The sequence below is a fragment of the Stegostoma tigrinum genome, chromosome 8 (genome assembly GCF_030684315.1).
Source record: "Stegostoma tigrinum isolate sSteTig4 chromosome 8, sSteTig4.hap1, whole genome shotgun sequence".
NCBI classification, from domain to species: Eukaryota; Metazoa; Chordata; class Chondrichthyes; order Orectolobiformes; family Stegostomatidae; genus Stegostoma; species Stegostoma tigrinum.
In genome coordinates, this window is record NC_081361.1 from 37,433,128 (window position 1) to 37,453,425 (window position 20,298).

The window sequence follows — 20,298 nt, forward strand, 5'->3', positions numbered from 1 at the left end:
CAGTCAGGATGCTCCAGAATCTTAGACAACTGAAGGTACAACTACCAATGGAGGAGCAGTTAAAATTGAGGATGCTTAAGAAAACAGAATTAGAGGATTGCAGGGATGGAGAAGTTCATGGAGTTGGAAGTTCATGAAAGGATTTGAAATAAGGGTGAAAATTTTAGAATCAGGAGAGAAAGTCTTTGACCCTCAGAAGGCACTGGCAAGACTCTCACTTGCACTGTCCAGCTGTGTGCATTCTCTATCTGTCTTTGACTCGGGAGCACAATGTGGTGAGTGCCTCACCTACGTGTCGCCAGGGCTAGAAAAATAAGAAACCCTTATTTGTCTCTGGGGGGACTGCAGTCAGTCAGGGTTCATCTTTCTTCAGTCCAGGCAGTTTGGCTATGGCCAGTCAGGCCTTGCTATGACCAGATCCAGGGATCCACTTCCTGGTCATTACTGCAGTTTAAGTACAACCATTGCAAGAGTTATCCGTCCATCAGGGTGATGTGGAGACATCAATCTGTCTCTGAGACTGGGGCAATCTCAATCGGGGCTGGCTGAGAAGTCCATCCAAGGGTGGACCACAGTCTATCCGCAGGGTTGCTTATCAGAAGACAGTCCATGGAGTTCTAGAGATGGGTTTCAATAGAATGGATTGTTTGAGAGAATGATAAGTGCAAGAAGTTGCAATCTTGCCATCTTTGATTCAAAATCAAGTTGGCTGCCACCACATAACAGCGTGCACCATCATTGGTTTTTCTCTTCAAGCGCAAAGGGAAATTATTTGAATGGGAAATCCTGCCAGGAGCAATGATTACATTAATCGTGCACACACTGATTCAGCAATACCACCTATCTAGCCTCAGATCCCACTTCACCAGGTCCATTGTCTAAGAATGGACATTACCAATTATCACCTCAATCAATTGTGACCGTTGCACTGTTCACACTGATAGTAGGAACTGTCGATGCTGGAGAATCTGAGATAACCCAGTGTGAAGCTGGATGAACTCAGCAGGCCAAGCAGCAGAGGAGCAGGAAAGTTGACATTTCGGGTCTTCTCTGCTGCTTGGCGTGCTGTGTTCATCCAGCTTCACACACTATTCACACCAATTGGCTCCTGGTCATTTCACATCAGTGAATGCAAGTGGATGCTAACTTTAAACTTGGCATTTCTGAAATACCTTCCCTAGCCAGCAGTGGAAGAAAATGCCTTGAAGCTGCCATTTTCATGCAGTGAACTATAAGCATGCAAAGTCTTGGCCTGTAATTTTCAGGGTGGCTTTTCTGCAGGATGAGAGAGGAAAATCGATCATGATTTACTCCCAGAATTCCACGACCCCATTGTACCATAAACACTCTGGTTATGCAACATACATTTGTTTATGAAAACATACCTCAGAAGTCTTTACCAAGGCATGACATTGATCTTCATGTAAAACCTGAAATGGTGCTGTGTTGGGGCACAGCATGATGCTTCACTATGATTGCCGAGGGTCTCTGGAGTACTGTTGATGAAATGGTGCTCTTTCTGACATTTCCCAGTTTCCATCAGCACGTGATATGAGATGCTGTTCAGTGATCATGAAGCTAGCACATTGAAAAAGGAGTTTCCTTTTCACCCTGCCATTGTTGGTGACCCTTCACTATTTCAGACCGCTTGATGCCAAGAAATACTCAGTCATGTCAGGCCATGTTGAACCTGCAAGAGGCAACAATTTGTCAGCTTTTCTCTGTAGATCACCAAGGTACAAGAAGAGTGAACATGTGAACTGGATACGTGCATCTTCCACCTCTCTCATAGGTGCGACATAACCAGATTGACACTGGAGCAGACATTTTAAAAGTACAAGTGTATATGTGGCACATTCATTTATAAGTGCAACTTAATTTACAACAATGTGTTACCCACGCCATTAAGTGCCTCAGTAAGATGCTTTCAAATTTCCTTTACCTCCGACAACTTTGATGTGCAATTCTGACTTCCACAGCTGGGGTAGAGGAAGCCTGCATTTGGCCCTGGTGACCTGGAAGACTTTGGTGGTTGACCCAAGAGGCATGTGGATCTAGAGGTTCCAGGCCTGCTGAGAGCATCCTGTTTAAATGCATGCTCAACCTTCTTAACTTGCATGTCAGAAGATTTTAGTATTACAGGCAGAGGGATAATAGAGTTTCTGGATGATTCTGAATTGAAGCTTTGAGGATCCTCTGTGTAAGCATTCTTCCCTATGGGTTCCTCCTAGCAACATGCCATTCTCCACCTTGCTGTGGGTGCTGAGCACTTACAGCTTCACTTAGTGTGCAGACTGTCTGCATATCTGACAGACATCAAATGAGCCCATCCAAAATAATAGACCGAAACACACATGCTGGAGTCAAAGTACTTATAACATTGACGTATTCCTCCATGCTTTGGTGCAGTTTACTGAATACCTCCGACAAACCTGTTTGCTGGTCTTTTGCCTGTCTGTACGTTTTGACAAAGTCATTAATGGCCAAGACTTCTACCCTGGGCTGAGCAGGTGCCTGAGACCCAGAACTCCATGGACTGGCTTCTGATAAGCAACCCTGTGGACAGACCGTGATCCACCCTTGGATGGACTTCTCAGCTAGCCCCGATTTAGATTGCCCCAGCCTCCAGATTGATGTCTCCACACCACCCTGATAGAGGATAACTCTTGCACTGGTTGTACTTAAACTGCAGTAATGACCAGGAAGTGGATCCCTGGATCTGGTCATAGCAAGGCCTGACTGGCCATCGCCAAACTGCCTGGACTGAAGAAAGATGAGCCCTGACTAACTGCAGTCTCTCCCCACCAACCCCCCCGCCCCCCCCCCCCCCAAAAAAAAAGACTATTCTTCTTTCACGTTCAGGCTGAAGCACAATTATATAAAGACCAAGAGAATCAAGTGGCAAGTTGCTGTTGCTTGGTAACTGCTCCGACTTTTGTGTTGATGTTCGTGTCGCCTAATCTTTTAGGGAAGTGAAGAAAGTAGTAATTTGGAAATGTAACAGAGGGAGAATGGTCGGAAAGACTGTCAAGGAGTTGGGTAAAATTTTCTCCTGGACTGTTAGAGTTTGTAGCTTACGTATGGCCCACTTGCTTGTTTAGGACAGTTGTACCTGCCCAGACGTTTTGACATTACTGGACCTGACCTTGTCTTGACTGTACCCCTTACACATGCAGGGTCGTTCCTGGAGTCTTTCCACTCAGTCCTTTCCATTCTGTCATTCAGCCTTCCCTCCATTAGCAACTCTGCTGGAACTATCCCTGTAGTTACTTGAGGGGTGGTCCAGTAATCAATTAAGAATTGGGACAGATTGGTACCTACCGAAGCCAGATTATTTCTTGTAAGCCTGCTTTCAAAGTTTCTATACTGCTATTTCTGCCAGATCATTGCATAATGGATGGTATGGAGCTGGCCTTGTATGCCGAATGCCAATTCGACTAAGAAATTCTCAAATTCCTGTTGGTAAATGATGACCAGCGATCTGTGACTAATACTTGGGGAATCCATGTATTGCTCTTTATATATGAATGAAAGGCTTTGGGGTTTTCCTGAACCACATATGCTAACAATCAATGTATTGCAAAAGATTTGTGCATTTTTTCCATCATCATCCTCATGTGGTGATGAATAAACGCTACGCATGTCCAGACACTTTGAATGGGGTCCGTGATGGCAAAGAGCATTGAGCTCATGAAAAAGACCTTTGTAGTTGACGTTTAACCAAGTCAAAGGATTACGTGGCTGTTCAGACAAATGTGGGGAAGCTGCTGGCGGTAATTTTTAACTTTGTTGGCAATTGTTTTACTGCCCAACTAATGTGGCTGCAGCTGCATCTAATTCTGACCTCAGGACATAACTTCTTACCAACATGTTCATTTTGGAAGCCCCTGGAAGACTGTGGTGCAGTTCAGCCAGTATCTGGTGGTTTTCTTTGCTCAGGACAATCAGTCTTGCTCACCATAATAATATGCCAACCTTTACTGTGATCTGGTCTCGTCAAGTCCAAAAAGGTGTAAGTTCTGGTTGTGTTGGTCCTTTGATTTCGTCCATCACGACCAACTGTTTCAGTTTTGCCGGGAGCGAATCTTTCTGTGCCCAAAGTTTGCTGTCAGCTGTGATTGGAAGTGTGCGCAAAAAATTTAAAAGTATGACAAACTCTCCCAGTAGCGATTTATTAATGTGGTGTATCTGCCAGTGGGAGGCAGTTCAGTGCATCCACATTTGCTTCTTGGCCTCTTGGATAGTATTTCAACTTGTAATTATACGCACTTAGTATTCGCGCTGAATTTGGCCTGAAGCTTTGGGCGGCTACCTTGTCCGCTTTAAGTAGACCTAGCGCGGATTTATGGTCTGGTATTATTACAAATTTACAAAATTATAGCATACTTCTGGGAATTTTCATATAACCCCAATTGCCAGTATGCATGATTTATGTCTGTCTTCGTGAAGAACAACCCCCATGTAAAATCTTGTATACGAGGGATTGGGTTTTAATCAAGCTGAGAAAAATGTCTCTTAAATGTCTGCTTAAAATCCCCACAAAGGTGAGCCAACCCATTGGGCTTCACAATCGGTGCAGCCCATTCTGAAAACTGGTATGGTTTGATGATTTCTTCACTTTCAAGCTTTTTGATTTCTGCCTGTACTTGTGGCTGTAAGGTAAATGGCACTTGGTGGACCTTGCAGAATTTCTTCCTAGTCAACATGCAAGGTAGCCTTGGTTCCTTTGATCGTCACTAGATCTTACTGAAAACTTCTGGCTATTTAGTTACAGCTTCACTTGGGCAGCCATTTTCTCATCAAAAAAATGTTGTGCCAATCAAGGTGAATCTTTCTCAACCAGTTTTGCTCCATTAAGCTTGGGCCTGAGCCTTTTAATACAATCAGTGTTAGGAATTGTAGGAAAAAGAGGGAAAGGGGAAGGCCATGTGAGAAAAGACAGGTTAGTGTTTCTAGCACTGACCCTTTGTGAAAACCCCATTTCTATGAAATAATCATAGACTCTGTCTTTTATTTGGCAGATCTGCATGTTTTGAGTTTCATGTTTTTATAATTGAGTTCACTAAAACTTAAATATAGTTGCTGAATATATATTTCAGAAGCCACTGGTCAGATTCTTGTGTTCGGTTGAGGGAGTGAAAGAATTGGGGAATTGAAGGACAGGAGTGGAATAGAGAATGAGAAGGAGGCAGAGATATAATATCCAAATCTCAAGTCTGTGAAATCGTGACTCGGCCCAAGACTTGCTAGGGAAGTTACAGTATGACATTGGCATTAACCAAAGCAGGATGTAAAGCAAGATAATAAAATGTGAGGCTGGATGAACACAGCAGGCCAAGCAGCATCTCAGGAGCACAAAAGCTGACGTTTCGGGCCTAGACCCTTCATCAGAGAGGGGGATGGGGAGAGGGAACTGGAATAAATAGGGAGAGAGGGGGAGGCGGACCGAAGATGGAGAGTAAAGAAGATAGGTGGAGAGAGTATAGGTGAGGAGGTAGGGAGAGGATAGGTCAGTCCAGGGAAGACGGACAGGTCAAGGAGGTGGGATGAGGTTAGTAGGTAGATGGGGGTGCGGCTTGGGGTGGGAGGAAGGGATGGGTGAGAGGAAGAACAGGTTAGGGAGGCAGAGACAGGTTGGACTGGTTTTGGGATGCAGTGGGTGGGGGGGAAGAGCTGGGCTGGTTGTGTGGTGCAGGGGGGGAGGGGACAAACTGGGCTGGTTTAGGGATGCAGTTGGGGAAGGGGAGATTTTGAAACTGGTGAAGTCCACATTGATACCATATGGCTGCAGGGTTCCCAGGCGGAATATGAGTTGCTGTTCCTGCAACCTTCGGGTGGCATCATTGTGGCAGTGCAGGAGGCCCATGATGGACATGTCATCTAAAGAATGGGAGGGGGAGTGGAAATGGTTTGCGACTGGAAGGTGCAGTTCTTTATTGCGAACTGAGCGGAGGTGTTCTGCACAGCGGTCTCCAAGCCTCCGCTTGGTTTCCCCAATGTAGAGGAAGCCACACCGGGTACAGTGGATGCAGTATACCACATTGGCAGATGTGCAGGTGAAGCTCTGCTTAATGTGGAATGTCATCTTGGGGCCTGGGATAGGGGTGAGGGAGGAGATGTGGGGGCAAGTGTAGCATTTCCTGCGGTTGCAGGGGAAGGTGCCGGGTGTGGTAGGGTTGGAGGGCAGTGTGGAGCGAACAAGGGAGTCACGGAGAGAGTGGTCTCTCCGGAACCCAGACAGGGGTGGGGATGGAAAAATGCATCCCAAAACCAGTCCAACCTGCCTCTGCCTCCCTCACCTGTTCTCCCTCTCACCCATCCCTTCCTCCCACCCAAGCCGCACCCCCATCTACCTACTAACCTCATCCCACCTCCTTGACCTGTCCGTCTTCCCTGGACTGACCTATCCCCTCCCTACCTCCCCACCTATACTCTCTCCACCTATCTTCTTTACTCTCCATCTTCGGTCCGCCTCCCCCTCTCTCCCTATTTATTCCAGTTCCCTCTCCCCATCCCCCTCTCTGATGAAGGGTCTAGGCCCGAAACGTCAGCTTTTGTGCTCCTGAGATGCTGCTTGGCCTGCTGTGTTCATCCAGCCTCACATTTTATTATCCTGGAATTCTCCAGCATCTGCAGTTCCCATTATCTCAGGATGTAAAGCAGGCAGATTTGGGGGACGCTGAAGCCTGCAATAAAATTAATGAAGTATTTAATGTTGTAAATGTATGTAGTGGAGTAATGGTATTATCTTTTAAACTTCTTTGACTGGAGACGTTGGTGGAGCAGAAAAACTTAAAAGTAATTTCATCTTTGGTATTGAATTGTTTTGCACCAGAATTGATTATCAGCAAGATTTACATCAGAATATTCTACTGAACAGACATCACACTTGATAGTTTAATAAGTTGATTTCATGTCCATCACTTGTAAGATCTGTGTTGCATTTTCTTGGTTGCTGTCTCATCTGTTTTAAATTGTTACATTGTGCTAAGAGCATTAGCTCTTGATTCAAAGGTTGTCACAACTAATGTATACTCACAGGGAAATACTTATGATTAGAAAACGCCCTGGTTTGAATGGTGATGATGTGGAGATACTGGTGTTGGACTGGGGTGAAGAAGATCAGAGTTCACACGACACCTGGTTATCGTCCAACAGGTTTATTTGAAAACACAAGCTTTCGGAGCCTGACTCCTCCTCCAGGTGTTAGTCGGACTCCCTCGTGGCTTTAAAAGGGAATTAGTTACTATTTGAAAGAGAAAAATAATACTGGCTATGTGCTAAGACTGGGATGTAACATTTGCTACATTGCTCTCCAGGAGAGCCAGACTGCCTCATCAGGTTCAATAGCTCACTTCTGTCCTGTAACCATTCTATGATTTCGTGAATTTTTTTTCAGGAAGTTTTGGAATGATATGTCTTTACCTCCATGGTTGCCTCAACCAAGTGAGACCTTTGGATGGGTCTTCAAAGAAATAAGCTAATGCGATATAAAAAACAGTACTTGAATACATAAAGAAAAACTGGGCCCCGTATCTCTGGAAAGATGTACTAGACCTAGAGTGGGTTCAGAGGAGGATCACAAGAATGGTCCAGGAATGAAAAGCTTAACATATGGGGAACGTTTGTGGACTGTGGGTTCATAATTGATGGATGTAGTAGGAGGAAGTTGGGGGCCGGGGGTTGTGGAGATCGAATTGAAGCTTATAGAATACTGAATGGCCTGGACGGAGTGGATGTTGGGAAGATGATTCCATTGGTCGGAGAAGCTAGGACCCAAGGGCACAGCCTTAGAGTAAAGGGAAAACCTTTCAGAACAGCGATAAGGAGAAACTTCTTCAGTCAGAGAGTAGTGAATCCATGGAATTCACTGCCACAGAAGACTGTGAAGGCCAAGCCGTTGAATATATTTAAAACGGAAATAGATAGGTTCTTGATTACCAAGGGTTATGAGGAGAAAGCAGGTTAATGGGTTGAGAAACTTATCAGCTATGGCAGAGTAGATTCAATGGGCTGATTGGCCTAAATTCTGCTTCCATGTCTTATAGTCCATATTTTGCCTTCAAGTGCGTCCAAATGTTTACATGTTAGTGGTCTTGAACTAAGTTCAGGAACACATTTATTTGAGACTTTAACTAATATTTTCACAATAAAGTGATCATTTTATCTGCATCTTGTATGAAGTGAAGATTTCCCAAGTGGCTCAAAAATGCAAATACCTTGAGCTTATTGAATATGAGTGCTTCAATCCACCACACTACAGAACAATGACATACATAGTTATGGTCACGATTCCTTAAAATCACTATCTTAAATTAATGTTCTTTGAGAAAGGCTTAGCTAGCAAGAAATCCAGTCTTGCTTCGCTTTATATTTTCACTGTCCAGATGGAAAGAACAATTAGGAAGCGCTTTTCAAACAAAGCTTGTAACTTTACTGATGGTAAATTTAAGAGTGTCTGTGACAGGGTAGTTTTCTTACTGTCATTAATAAGGATGGTCTATGACACAAGGAGCCTTAAAAATACTCCAAAGAAACACATTGGAAAATGTTCTTATTTTGGGAAACCCCAAAGTTAGATCTGCCATACATTTAGTTTATATTATTTCTAATTTTCAAAATGATAGAATTAATCTTAACCAAACAATCATAGGCTCATAACTGTGGCATGGTGGCTCAGTTGTTAGAACTGCTACCTCACAGTTTCAGGGACCTAGGTTCAATTCCACCCTCAAGTGATTGTGTGGAATTTGCACATTGTCCCCATATCTGCATGGGTTTCCTTGGGTGCTCTGGTTTCCTCCCACAGTCCAAAGATGAGCAGGTTAGATGGTTTGGCCATGCTAAAGTGTCATAGTGTTCAGGGATGTACGCGGTAGGTGGAATAGCCATGGGAAATGCAGGGGCAGATTGGGTCTGTGGTGCTGTTTGGAGGGTTCGTGTGGACCCGATGGACCAAATGGCCTGTTTCCACTCTGTCAGGGTTCTGATTCTAATTTTAGTTCTTCTGCCAGATTTTCCAAATTGTTTGAATTTTTTTGTGTTGTAATGCTATTTATGCATGAATTACAAGTTTAGCAGCATTGAATTATGAATTGACTTGAAAAATCACGGTGCCAGAATGGCAAAAATGGTTAGGAATGTTCAGCTCTTTTCTATTTCTGTGATGGTGTGTATCTTACTTTTCTTTGTCTTCTTGCACTGTTCAAATTGACAGAAGCCCCTGCGTCCTGATTTGGGCCTTGGTACTCTGGGAAACTTCCAAATAGAGAAGAAGATTGGCCGTGGACAATTTAGCGAAGTGTATCGAGCAGCATGCCTTCTAGATGGGATGCCTGTAGCTTTGAAGAAAGTGCAGGTATGTTCATGTAAATTATTTTTGATTAGTATTGGACCACAAATACAGTCAGAACCAAAGCCGAGAATCAATAACCATTCAAGTATTTCTACACAAAAGTTAGATACAAAATAAAAATGTGTTGTTTGTTTTAGATTTATTTTGTAGTCATGTCAAAGCTGTGATTTGATATTTAGTGACTACAGCAAGAATTTGAATCATTATTTGCATTAGCATCTATAATCCATCCTTGTTGCCATTCGAGAACCTGAATTTCTTGAACTGTACATTTTATTCAGTTGAAGATACTCATTGGAATTTGGCCATAAAGGAATCACTTCTGTTTTAAAAAAAAGTTCACTACAATGATTGAAGTGTCCACTGTGGCTAGGGGGATGCTTCTCAAAAGAAATGGAAACAATCACTGGCTAAATTTACCAAGAAAAGTCCAAAAAGTGAAGTAAAATACTGAAACTAAGCTTACCCTACTGCAGAGTATTGACCAGGTTCATCTTTCAGCCATGATTTCATCCAAGAACAGAAGTGTTGTGAACTCCTTCTTTGTCGACACTTTTTTTTGGGGGGCATGTTGTTTTCAAAACTTTGCACCTCATTTGCTACGACAAGCACTGCACTATCTTCGATTCGAGTGCCGCATGGTGCCAGGGTATTGTTCGAACATGCCGTTGCTAAGGAATGAAAGCAGACACCAGACAAACCAACTTGTTTTAGATTGACTGACTGTAACAATGATCAAATCAAAAAAAAATTGTTATATTTTCAAGTCAGAACCGTTGATGATCTGAAGTAAGCATGGAGGTTATGGTGTTCTCACGTACCTGTTAACCTTAACTTTTGAGATGGTGGTGCTGCTGAGAAAGAAAGCCTTTGCTCATTGAAACAGTACATTTTATGTTTTAAAAGAAATACATGCGGCAGCTACCAGCATGCTGCTGCTGGTGAAAGTGGGTATTTAGGCAAAGGGATGAATTGCCAACAAAGCAAATTGTTGTTCCCTGGGTGATATTACACTTCTCAAATATTATGCTTGCTACATCCAGGCAAATTGAAAATATCTGACCAAAATGCTGATTTTTTTTTTCGGAATCAGAATTTTTGAAGAGTCGAGATGATCCACTTGCTGCAAGATACAAGGTCTCTCACTGGCTGTAGTCCATGATATTTGTGTGGCTGGTGTAATTAATTTTCAGTGTGGTGATGGTGTTAGTGTGAAGTTGGACTGATGGTGAACTAATTGAATGTCACATGGAGTTGGTGAGATGCTTTTTCACTGAAGATGGTCAGTGCATGGCACTTGTATGATGTGACTTGCACTGTTGCCAGTCATCCAGATCTTGACTGTATCTGGGCTTTACAGCATAAAAGTATCTAAATATCAGTATTTGAAAAAAATAGCAAACATTACAATGAGTAGTGATTCTTGAGCTCATGTTATGTATTAAGTAGCTGAAATTGGCTTGATGTGGATGTGTGTGTCGTGAGCTAAGTCAGCGTTTGTCACCCATCACAAAATGGTGAGTTATTGCTGTCTGTGGGGTGTTAGAAAATTCACAGTGTGGTCAGCATAAGTTACATGATTTTGGCCCAGTGCTAATGGGAAAAATGGTGGTATGGTATCACATTAACCTCCTTGTGTGGCTTTAAGGGGAGCTTGCAAGTTAATGGTGTTCCCATGCATTTGCCGGTAGTTGTCCTGAGTTTGGAGTGTGTTTATAGAAAGAGCCTTAATGAATTGCTGCAGTGCGTTTTCTACATGATTCACACTGCTATCACACTTTGGTGTCAGAATGAGTAATTTGAAGGTGGTATATTGGGTGGCAGTCAAGTTTTCCTCCTCTCAGGAGGAAAACAAGGATTATCCACTTGGTCCTGGTAGCTGAGGTCCATTGGGAAAGCTTTTGCACTTCTGCACTGCACCATCATTGAGGTTTTCTGTTTTTTTAATTCACTCATGGAACATGGACTTTGGCCAGTATTTATGCCCGACTCTAGTTGCCCTTGACAAGGTGGTTGAGTCCCAGCCTTGGAGGTAACCCACAGTGCTTTAGGGAGGGAATTGGAGGATTTTGACCCAGTAACAGTGAAGGCATGGCAATATATTTCTAAGTGGCAGTGAGTTGCTTGGAGAAGAACTTGCAGGTAGTGGTGATGATGCTCCTGTGTTTATATGCTGTCCTTGTCCTCCCAGATAGAAGTACTTGTGGGTTTGGCAGGTGTTGTCTGAGGATCTTTGTTGAATTTCTACAGTGTAGATAGTACCAGCACTGTGTACTATGCAGTGGTGGTGGAGGGAGTGGATAATTGTAGATGTGGTGCCAATTAAGTGGGCTGCTTTGGCCTGTTTGGTGTCAAGCTTCTTGCATATTGTTGAACGTGGGCCCATCCAGTCAAATAGGGAGTATTCCATCACACTCCTGACTTGTGGTGGATAGGCTTTTGGGAGTCAGGAGGTGTTATTTGTTGTAGGAATCCAAGCCTCTGACTTATTCTTGCAGACACTGTTTACTGTATTTCCTTTTTGTTTTCTTTTCTTCTTGCTGTCAGGACTCGTGTGCTTGGTGTGTTGTTGAGAATCCACTGTGTAAGGATGGGTCTGAAAAACTGCATGCTTTTTTCCTGTAATGCTCTGTCTGATCTGGCCAGCATAAAGGAGGTCCAAGAGTAGTGAGTGCTTAAGGCCTTGATATCTTCTAGGACATCACTAACGACATTCTCAATTGACATAAATGCCCATTATATGCTTTTCATTGTTGCCAAGTGTGTAGCCAATTTTTGAGCAGCTGAACGAGGAGAGCGAATGAAGAGTGAGTCGGGGTGTGTGTGTGTGTGTGTGTGTGTGCATGCGATGAAGAGTGATTGGGGCATGTGTGTGTGCGCGCGCGCACACGCAGTGAAGAGTCATTGGGGCGTGTGTGTGCGCGCGCGCGATGCGGAGTGAGTCGGGGAGTGCGCGTGCGCGCCGTGGAGATGGACAGTGAGTTGGGGTGTGCGCGTGTGCGCGATGGAGATGGAGAGAGAGTCGGGGGGTGCGCGCACGCGAGCGCGATGAAGAATGACTCGGGGTGTGTGTGTGTGTGTGTGTGTGTGTGTGCGCGCGCGATGAAGTGAGTGGCAGGGAGTGTGTGTGCGCGCGCGATGAAGAGTGAGTCGGGGCATGAGCATGTGCGATGGAGATGGAGAGTGAGTCGGGGTGTGCGCGTGAGCGCAATGGAGATGGAGAGTGAGTCGGGGGGTGCGTGCACGCGAGCGCGATGAAGAATGAGTCGGGAGTGTGTGCGTGCACGCACGATGAAGACTGAGTCGGGGTGTGTGTGTGTGCGCGCGATGAAGAGTGAGTCGGGAGATGAGCATGTGCGATGGAGATGGAGAGTGAGTCAGGCAATGCGCGCGCGCGATGGAGCTGGAGAGTGAGTCGGAGGATGAGCATGTGCATGGAGAGTGGGTCGGGCGGTGCGCGTGCGAGATGGAGAGTGAGTGGGTGCGACCGCGCACGTGGTGGAGTGCGAGCGAGTGCGTGCGCGAGCGAGGTGGAGAGCGAGTGAGTGAGTGTGTGAGCTGGAGAGCGAATGAGTGAGTGTGTGAGCTGGAGAGCGAGTGAGTGAGTGCGTGTGCGAGCGAGCTGGAGAGTGAGTGAGCGTGAGTGAGTGAGCGCACGAGGTGGAGAGTGCGTGAGTGAGTGAGTGCGTGTGCACGGTGGAGAGTGAGTGAGTGAGCGAGCGAGGTGGAGAGTGAGTGAGCGTGAGCGAGGTGGAGAGTGAGTGAGCGTGAGCGAGGTGGAGAGTGAGTGAGCGTGAGCGAGGTGGAGAGTGAGTGAGCGAGCGCGAGGTGGAGAGTGAGTGAGTGCAAGCGAGCGCGCGTGGTGGAGAGTGAGTGCGAGCGCATGAGGTAGTGAGTGAGTGCGTGCGTGCGCGAGAGCGCGTGCGCGAGCGAGGTGGAGAGCCAGTGAGTGAGTGTGTGAGCTGGAGAGCGAATGAGTGAGTGTGTGAGCTGGAGAGCGAATGAGTGAGTGTGTGAGCTGGAGAGCGAGTGAGTGAGTGCGTGTGCGAGCGAGCTGGAGAGTGAGTGAGCGTGAGTGAGTGAGCGCACGAGGTGGAGAGTGCGTGAGTGAGTGAGTGCGTGTGCACGGTGGAGAGTGAGTGAGCGAGCGAGGTGGAGAGTGAGTGAGCGTGAGCGAGGTGGAGAGTGAGTGAGCGTGAGCGAGGTGGAGAGTGAGTGAGCGAGCGCGAGGTGGAGAGTGAGTGAGTGCAAGCGAGCGCGCGTGGTGGAGAGTGAGTGCGAGCGCATGAGGTAGTGAGTGAGTGCGTGCGTGCGCGAGAGCGCGTGCGCGAGCGAGGTGGAGAGCCAGTGAGTGAGTGTGTGAGCTGGAGAGCGAATGAGTGAGTGTGTGAGCCGGAGAGCGAGTGAGTGAGTGCGTGTGCGAGCGAGCTGGAGAGTGAGTGAGCGTGAGTGAGTGAGTGAGCGCACGAGGTGGAGAGTGAGTGAGTGAGCGCGTGTGCACGGTGGAGAGTGAGTGAGCGTGAGTGAGGTGGAGAGTGAGTGAGCGAGCGCGAGGTGGAGAGTGAGTGAGTGCGAGCGAGCGCGCGTGCTGGAGAGTGAGTGTGAGCGCATGAGGTAGTGAGTGAGTGCGTGCGTGCGCGAGAGCGCGTGCATGAGTGAGTGAGTGTGAGCGAGTGCGTGCACGAGTTGGAGAGTGAGTGAGTGTGAGCGCGCGAGGTGGAGTGTGAGTGAGTGTGAGCGAGCGAGCGCGTGCGCGCGAGGTGGAGAGTGAGTGAGCGAGCGAGCGCGTGCGCGCGAGGTGGAGAGTGAGTGAGTGAGCGAGCGAGCGCGTGCGCGCGAGGTGGAGAGTGAGCGAGCGAGCGCGTGCGCGCGAGGTGGAGAGAGTGAGCGAGCGAGCGCGTGCGCGCGAGGTGGAGAGTGAGTGAGCGAGCGAGCGCGTGCGCGCGAGGTGGAGAGTGAGTGAGCGAGCGAGCGCGTGCGCGCGAGGTGGAGAGTGAGTGAGCGAGCGAGCGCGTGCGCGCGAAGTGGAGAGTGAGTGAGCGAGCGAGCGCGTGCGCGCGAGGTGGAGAGTGAGTGAGCGAGCGAGCGCGTGCGCGCGAGGTGGAGAGTGAGTGAGCGAGCGAGCGCGTGCGCGCGAGGTGGAGAGTGAGTGAGCGAGCGAGCGCGTGCGCGCGAAGTGGAGAGTGAGTGAGCGAGCGAGCGCGTGCGCGCGAAGTGGAGAGTGAGTGAGCGAGCGAGCGCGTGCGCGCGAGGTGGAGAGTGAGTGAGTGCGAGCGCGCGAGGTGGAGAGTGAGTGAGTGAGTGAGTGCGTGCGTGTGTGAACGAGCGTGCACGGTGGAGAGTGAGTGAGTTTGTGCGCGAGTGAGGTGGAGAGTGAGTGAGTGCGTGAGCGAGCGCGAGGTGGAGAGTGAGTGAGTGCGAGCGCGCGAGGTGGAGAGTGAGTGAATGCGTGAGCGAGCGAGCGCGTGCGAGGTGGAGAGTGAGTGTGTGAGTGTGAGCGAGCGAGCGCGTGCGCGCGAGGTGGAGAGTGAGTGAGTGTGAGCGAGCGAGCGCGTGCGCGCGAGGTGGAGAGTGAGTGAGTGTGAGCGAGCGAGCACGTGCGCGAGGTGGAGAGTGAGTGAGTGTGAGCGAGCGAGCACGTGCGCGCGAGGTGGAGAGTGAGTGAGTGTGAGCGAGCGAGCGCGTGCGCGCGAGGTGGAGAGTGAGTGAGTGCGAGCACGCGAGGTGGAGAGTGAGTGAGTGCGTGAGCGAGCACGAGGTGGAGAGAGTGAGTGCGTGAGTGTGTGCGTGCGCGAGCGAGGTGGAGAGTGAGTGCGTGGGCGAGCGAGCGTGAGGTGGAGAGTGAGTGAGTGCGTGAACAAGCGAGGTGGAGAGTGAGTGCATGAGCGAGCGAGCATGAGGTGGAGAGTGAGTGAGTGCGTGAGCAAGCGAGGTGGAGAGTGAGTGCATGCTTGAGCGAGCAAGCGTGCGCGAGGTGGAGAGTGAGTGAATGCGTGAGCGCGCGCGAGGTGGAGAGTGAGTGCGAGCGAGCGAGCGAACGCGTGCGCGCGATGTGGAGAGTGAGTGAGTGAGCGAGCGAGCGCGTGCGCGCGAGGTGGAGAGTGAGTGAGTGCGTGCATGCGTGAACGAGCGTGCACGGTGGAGAGTGAGTGAGTGAGTTTGTGCGCGAGCGAGGTGGAGAGTGAGTGCGTGAGCGAGCGCGAGGTGGAGAGTGAGTGCGTGAGTGTGTGCGTGAGCGAGCGAGCGTGAGGTGGAGAGTGAGTGAGTGCGTGAGCAAGCGAGGTGGAGAGAGTGAGTGCATGCGTGAGCGAGCAAGCGTGCGCGAGGTGGAGAGTGAGTGAATGCGTGAGCGAGCGAGATGGAGAGTGAGTGAGTGCGACTGCGCACGTAGTGGAGTGCGAGCGCGTGACTTGGAGTGCGAGCGAGTGCGTGCGCGAGCGAGGTGGAGAGCGAGTGAGTGAGTGCGTGAGCTGGAGAGCGAGTGAGTGAGTGCGTGAGCGAGCGAGCTGGAGAGTGAGTGAGTGAGCGTGAGTGAGTGAGTGCGTGTGCACGGTGGAGAGTGAGTGAGTGAGCGAGCGAGGTGGAGAGTGAGTGAGCGTGAGCGAGGTGGAGAGTGAGTGAGCGTGAGTGAGCGAGCGCGAGGTGGAGAGTGAGTGAGTGTGAGCGAGCGCGCGTGGTGGAGTGTGAGTGAGTGCGTGCGTGCGCGAGAGCGCGTGCATGAGTGAGTGAGTGTGAGCGAGTGCGTGCACGAGTTGGATGGTGAGTGAGTGTGAGCGCGCGTGAGGTGGAGAGTGAGTGAATGCGTGAGCGAGCGAGCGCGTGCGAGGTGGAGAGTGAGTGTGTGAGTGTGAGCGAGCGAGCGCGTGCACGCGAGGTGGAGAGTGAGTGAGTGCGAGCACGCGAGGTAGTGAGTGAGTGCGTGAGCGAGCACGAGGTGGAGAGAGTGAGTGCGTGAGTGTGTGCGTGCGCGAGCGAGGTGGAGAGTGAGTGCGTGCGTGAACAAGCGAGGTGGAGAGTGAGTGCATGATCGAGCGAGCAAGCGTGCGCGAGGTGGAGAGTGAGTGAATGCGTGAGCGCGCGCGAGGTGGAGAGTGAGTGAGTGCGAGCGAGCGAGCGCGTGCGCGCGAGGTGGAGAGTGAGTGAGTGCGTGCATGCGTGAACGAGCGTGCACGGTGGAGAGTGGGTGAGTGAGTTTGTGCGCGAGCGAGGTGGAGAGTGAGTGAGTGCGTGCGCGAGCAAGGTGGAGAGTGAGTGAGTGAGTGCGTGAGTGAGCGCGAGGTGGAGAGAGTGAGTGCGTGAGTGTGTGCGTGAGCGAGCGAGCGTGAGGTGGAGAGTGAGTGAGTGCGCGAGCAAGCGAGGTGGAGAGTGAGTGCATGCGTGAGCGAGCAAGCGTGCGCGAGGTGGAGAGTGAGTGAATGCGTGAGCGCACGCGAGGTGGAGTGTGAGTGCGAGCGAGCGAGCGCGTGCGCGCGAGGTGGAGAGTGAGTGAGCGAGCGAGCGCGTGCGCGCGAGGTGGAGAGTGAGTGAGTGAGCGAGCGAGCGCGTGCGCGCGAGGTGGAGAGTGAGTGAGTGAGCGAGCGAGCGCGTGCGCGCGAGGTGGAGAGTGAGTGAGTGAGCGAGCGAGCGCGTGCGCGCGAGGTGGAGAGTGAGTGAGTGCGTGAACAAGCAAGGTGGAGAGTGAGTGCGTGAGCGAGCGAGCGTGAGGTGGAGAGTGAGTGAGTGCGTGAGCAAGCGAGGTGGAGAGTGAGTGCATGCGTGAGCGAGCAAGCGTGCGCGAGGTGGAGAGTGAGTGAATGCGTGAGCGAGCGAGGTGGAGAGTGAGTGAGTGTGAGCGAGCGCACGCGTGCGCGCGAGGTGGAGAGTGAATGAGTGCGAGTGTGCGAGGTGGAGAGTGAGTGAGCGAGGGAGCGAGCGCGCGCGAGGTGGAGAGGGAGCGAGGGAGCGAGCGCACGCGAGGTGGAGAGGGAGTGAGCGAGCGAGCGCGCGCGAGGTGGAGAGTGTGTGAGCGAGCGAGCGAGCGCGCGCGAGGTGGAGAGTGTGTGAGCGAGCGAGCGAGCGCGCGCGAGGTGGAGAGTGTGTGAGCGAGCGAGCGAGCGCGCGCGAGGTGGAGAGTGTGTGAGCGAGCGAGCGAGCGCGCGCGAGGTGGAGAGTGTGTGAGCGAGCGAGCGAGCGCGCGCGAGGTGGAGAGTGTGTGAGCGAGCGAGCGAGCGCGCGCGAGGTGGAGAGTGTGTGAGCGAGCGAGCGAGCGCGCGCGAGGTGGAGAGTGTGTGAGCGAGCGAGCGCGCGCGAGGTGGAGAGTGTGTGAGCGAGCGAGCGAGCGCGCGCGAGGTGGAGAGTGTGTGAGCGAGCGAGCGAGCGCGCGCGAGGTGGAGAGTGTGTGAGCGAGCGAGCGAGCGCGCGCGAGGTGGAGAGTGTGTGAGCGAGCGAGCGAGCGCGCGCGAGGTGGAGAGTGTGTGAGCGAGCGAGCGAGCGCGCGCGAGGTGGAGAGTGTGTGAGCGAGCGCGCGAGCGCGCGCGAGGTGGAGAGTGTGTGAGCGAGCGCGCGAGCGCGCGCGAGGTGGAGAGTGTGTGAGCGAGCGCGCGCGCGCGCGCGCGAGGTGGAGAGTGTGTGAGCGAGCGCGCGCGAGGTGGAGAGTGTGTGAGCGAGCGCGCGCGAGGTGGAGAGTGTGTGAGCGTGCGCGCGCGAGGTGGAGAGTGTGTGAGCGTGCGCGCGCGAGGTGGAGAGTGTGTGAGCGAGCGCGCGCGAGGTGGAGAGTGTGTGAGCGAGCGAGCGCGCGCGAGGTGGAGAGTGTGAGCGAGCGCGCGCGAGGTGGAGAGTGTGTGAGCGAGCGCGCGCGAGGTGGAGAGTGTGTGAGCGAGCGAGCGTGCGCGAGGTGGAGAGTGTGTGAGCGAGCGAGCGCGAGGTGGAGAGTGTGTGAGCGAGCGCGCGCGAGGTGGAGAGTGTGTGAGCGAGCGCGCGCGAGGTGGAGAGTGTGTGAGCGAGCGCGCGCGAGGTGGAGAGTGTGTGAGCGAGCGCGCGCGAGGTGGAGAGTGTGTGAGCGAGCGCGCGCGAGGTGGAGAGTGTGTGAGCGAGCGAGCGAGCGCGCGCGAGGTGGAGAGTGTGTGAGCGAGCGCGCGCGAGGTGGAGAGTGTGTGAGCGAGCGCGCGCGAGGTGGAGAGTGTGTGAGCGAGCGCGCGCGAGGTGGAGAGTGTGTGAGCGAGCGCGCGCGAGGTGGAGAGTGTGTGAGCGAGCGAGCGCGAGGTGGAGAGTGTGTGAGCGAGCGAGCGAGCGCGCGCGAGGTGGAGAGTGTGTGAGCGAGCGCGCGCGAGGTGGAGAGTGTGTGAGCGAGCGCGCGCGAGGTGGAGAGTGTGTGAGCGAGCGAGCGCGAGGTGGAGAGTGTGTGAGCGAGCGAGCGAGCGCGCGCGAGGTGGAGAGTGTGTGAGCGAGCGCGCGCGAGGTGGAGAGTGTGTGAGCGAGCGCGCGCGAGGTGGAGAGTGTGTGAGCGAGCGCGCGCGAGGTGGAGAGTGTGTGAGCGAGCGAGCGAGCGCGCGCGAGGTGGAGAGTGTGTGAGCGAGCGAGCGCGAGGTGGAGAGTGTGTGAGCGAGCGAGCGAGCGCGCGCGAGGTGGAGAGTGTGTGAGCGAGCGCGCGCGAGGTGGAGAGTGTGTGAGCGAGCGCGCGCGAGGTGGAGAGTGTGTGAGCGAGCGAGCGCGCGCGAGGTGGAGAGTGTGTGAGCGAGCGAGCGAGCGCGCGCGAGGTGGAGAGTGTGTGAGCGAGCGAGCGAGCGCGCGCGAGGTGGAGAGTGTGTGAGCGAGCGAGCGAGCGCGCGCGAGGTGGAGAGTGTGTGAGCGAGCGCGCGAGGTGGAGAGTGTGTGAGCGAGCGAGCGAGCGCGCGCGAGGTGGAGAGTGTGTGAGCGAGCGAGCGAGCGCGCGCGAGGTGGAGAGTGTGTGAGCGAGCGAGCGAGCGCGCGCGAGGTGGAGAGTGTGTGAGCGAGCGAGCGAGCGAGCGCGCGCGAGGTGGAGAGTGTGTGAGCGAGCGAGCGAGCGCGCGCGAGGTGGAGAGTGTGTGAGCGAGCGAGCGAGCGCGAGGTGGAGAGTGTGTGAGCGAGCGCGCGCGAGGTGGAGAGTGTGTGAGCGAGCGCGCGCGAGGTGGAGAGTGTGTGAGCGAGCGCGCGCGAGGTGGAGAGTGTGTGAGCGAGCGCGCGCGAGGTGGAGAGTGTGTGAGCGAGCGAGCGAGCGCGCGCGAGGTGGAGAGTGTGTGAGCGAGCGCGCGCGAGGTGGAGAGTGTGTGAGCGAGCGAGCGAGGCGCGCGCGAGGTGGAGAGTGTGTGAGCGAGCGAGCGAGCGCGCGCGAGGTGGAGAGTGTGTGAGCGAGCGAGCGAGCGCGCGCGAGGTGGAGAGTGTGTGAGCGAGCGAGCGCGCGCGAGGTGGAGAGTGTGTGAGCGAGCGCGCGCGAGGTGGAGAGTGTGTGAGCGAGCGCGCGCGAGGTGGAGAGTGTGTGAGCGAGCGCGCGCGAGGTGGGGAGTGTGTGAGCGAGCGCGCGCGAGGTGGAGAGTGTGTGAGCGAGCGCGCGCGAGGTGGAGAGTGTGTGAGCGAGCGCGCGCGAGGTGGAGAGTGTGTGAGCGAGCGAGCGAGCGCGCGCGCGCGAGGTGGAGAGTGTGTGAGCGAGCGAGCGCGAGGTGGAGAGTGTGTGAGCGAGCGCGCGCGAGGTGGAGAGTGTGTGAGCGAGCGAGCGCGAGGTGGAGAGTGTGTGAGCGAGCGAGCGAGCGCTGCGCGCGCGAGGTGGAGAGTGTGTGAGCGAGCGCGCGCGAGGTGGAGAGTGTGTGAGCGAGCGCACGCGAGGTGGAGAGTGTGTGAGCGAGCGAGCGCGCGCGCGCGAGGTGGAGAGTGTGTGAGCGAGCGCGCGCGAGGTGGAGAGTGTGTGAGCGAGCGAGCGCGAGGTGGAGAGTGTGTGAGCGAGCGAGCGA

General features: G+C 52.6%; 1 protein-coding gene across 5 annotated transcripts in view; it reads left to right on the forward strand.

Annotated features, from left to right (window-relative positions):
- nek7 (NIMA-related kinase 7) overlaps window positions 1-20,298 on the forward strand; it is a 249,284-nt gene that overhangs the window by 95,394 nt on the left and 133,592 nt on the right. For all 5 annotated transcript variants that reach the window (XM_048539495.2, XM_048539497.2, XM_059647795.1 and 2 more), the window contains one exon: window positions 9,218-9,358. In XM_048539495.2, coding sequence (XP_048395452.1) covers window positions 9,218-9,358 — 141 coding nt within the window. The remainder of the gene's footprint in view (window positions 1-9,217; window positions 9,359-20,298) is intronic.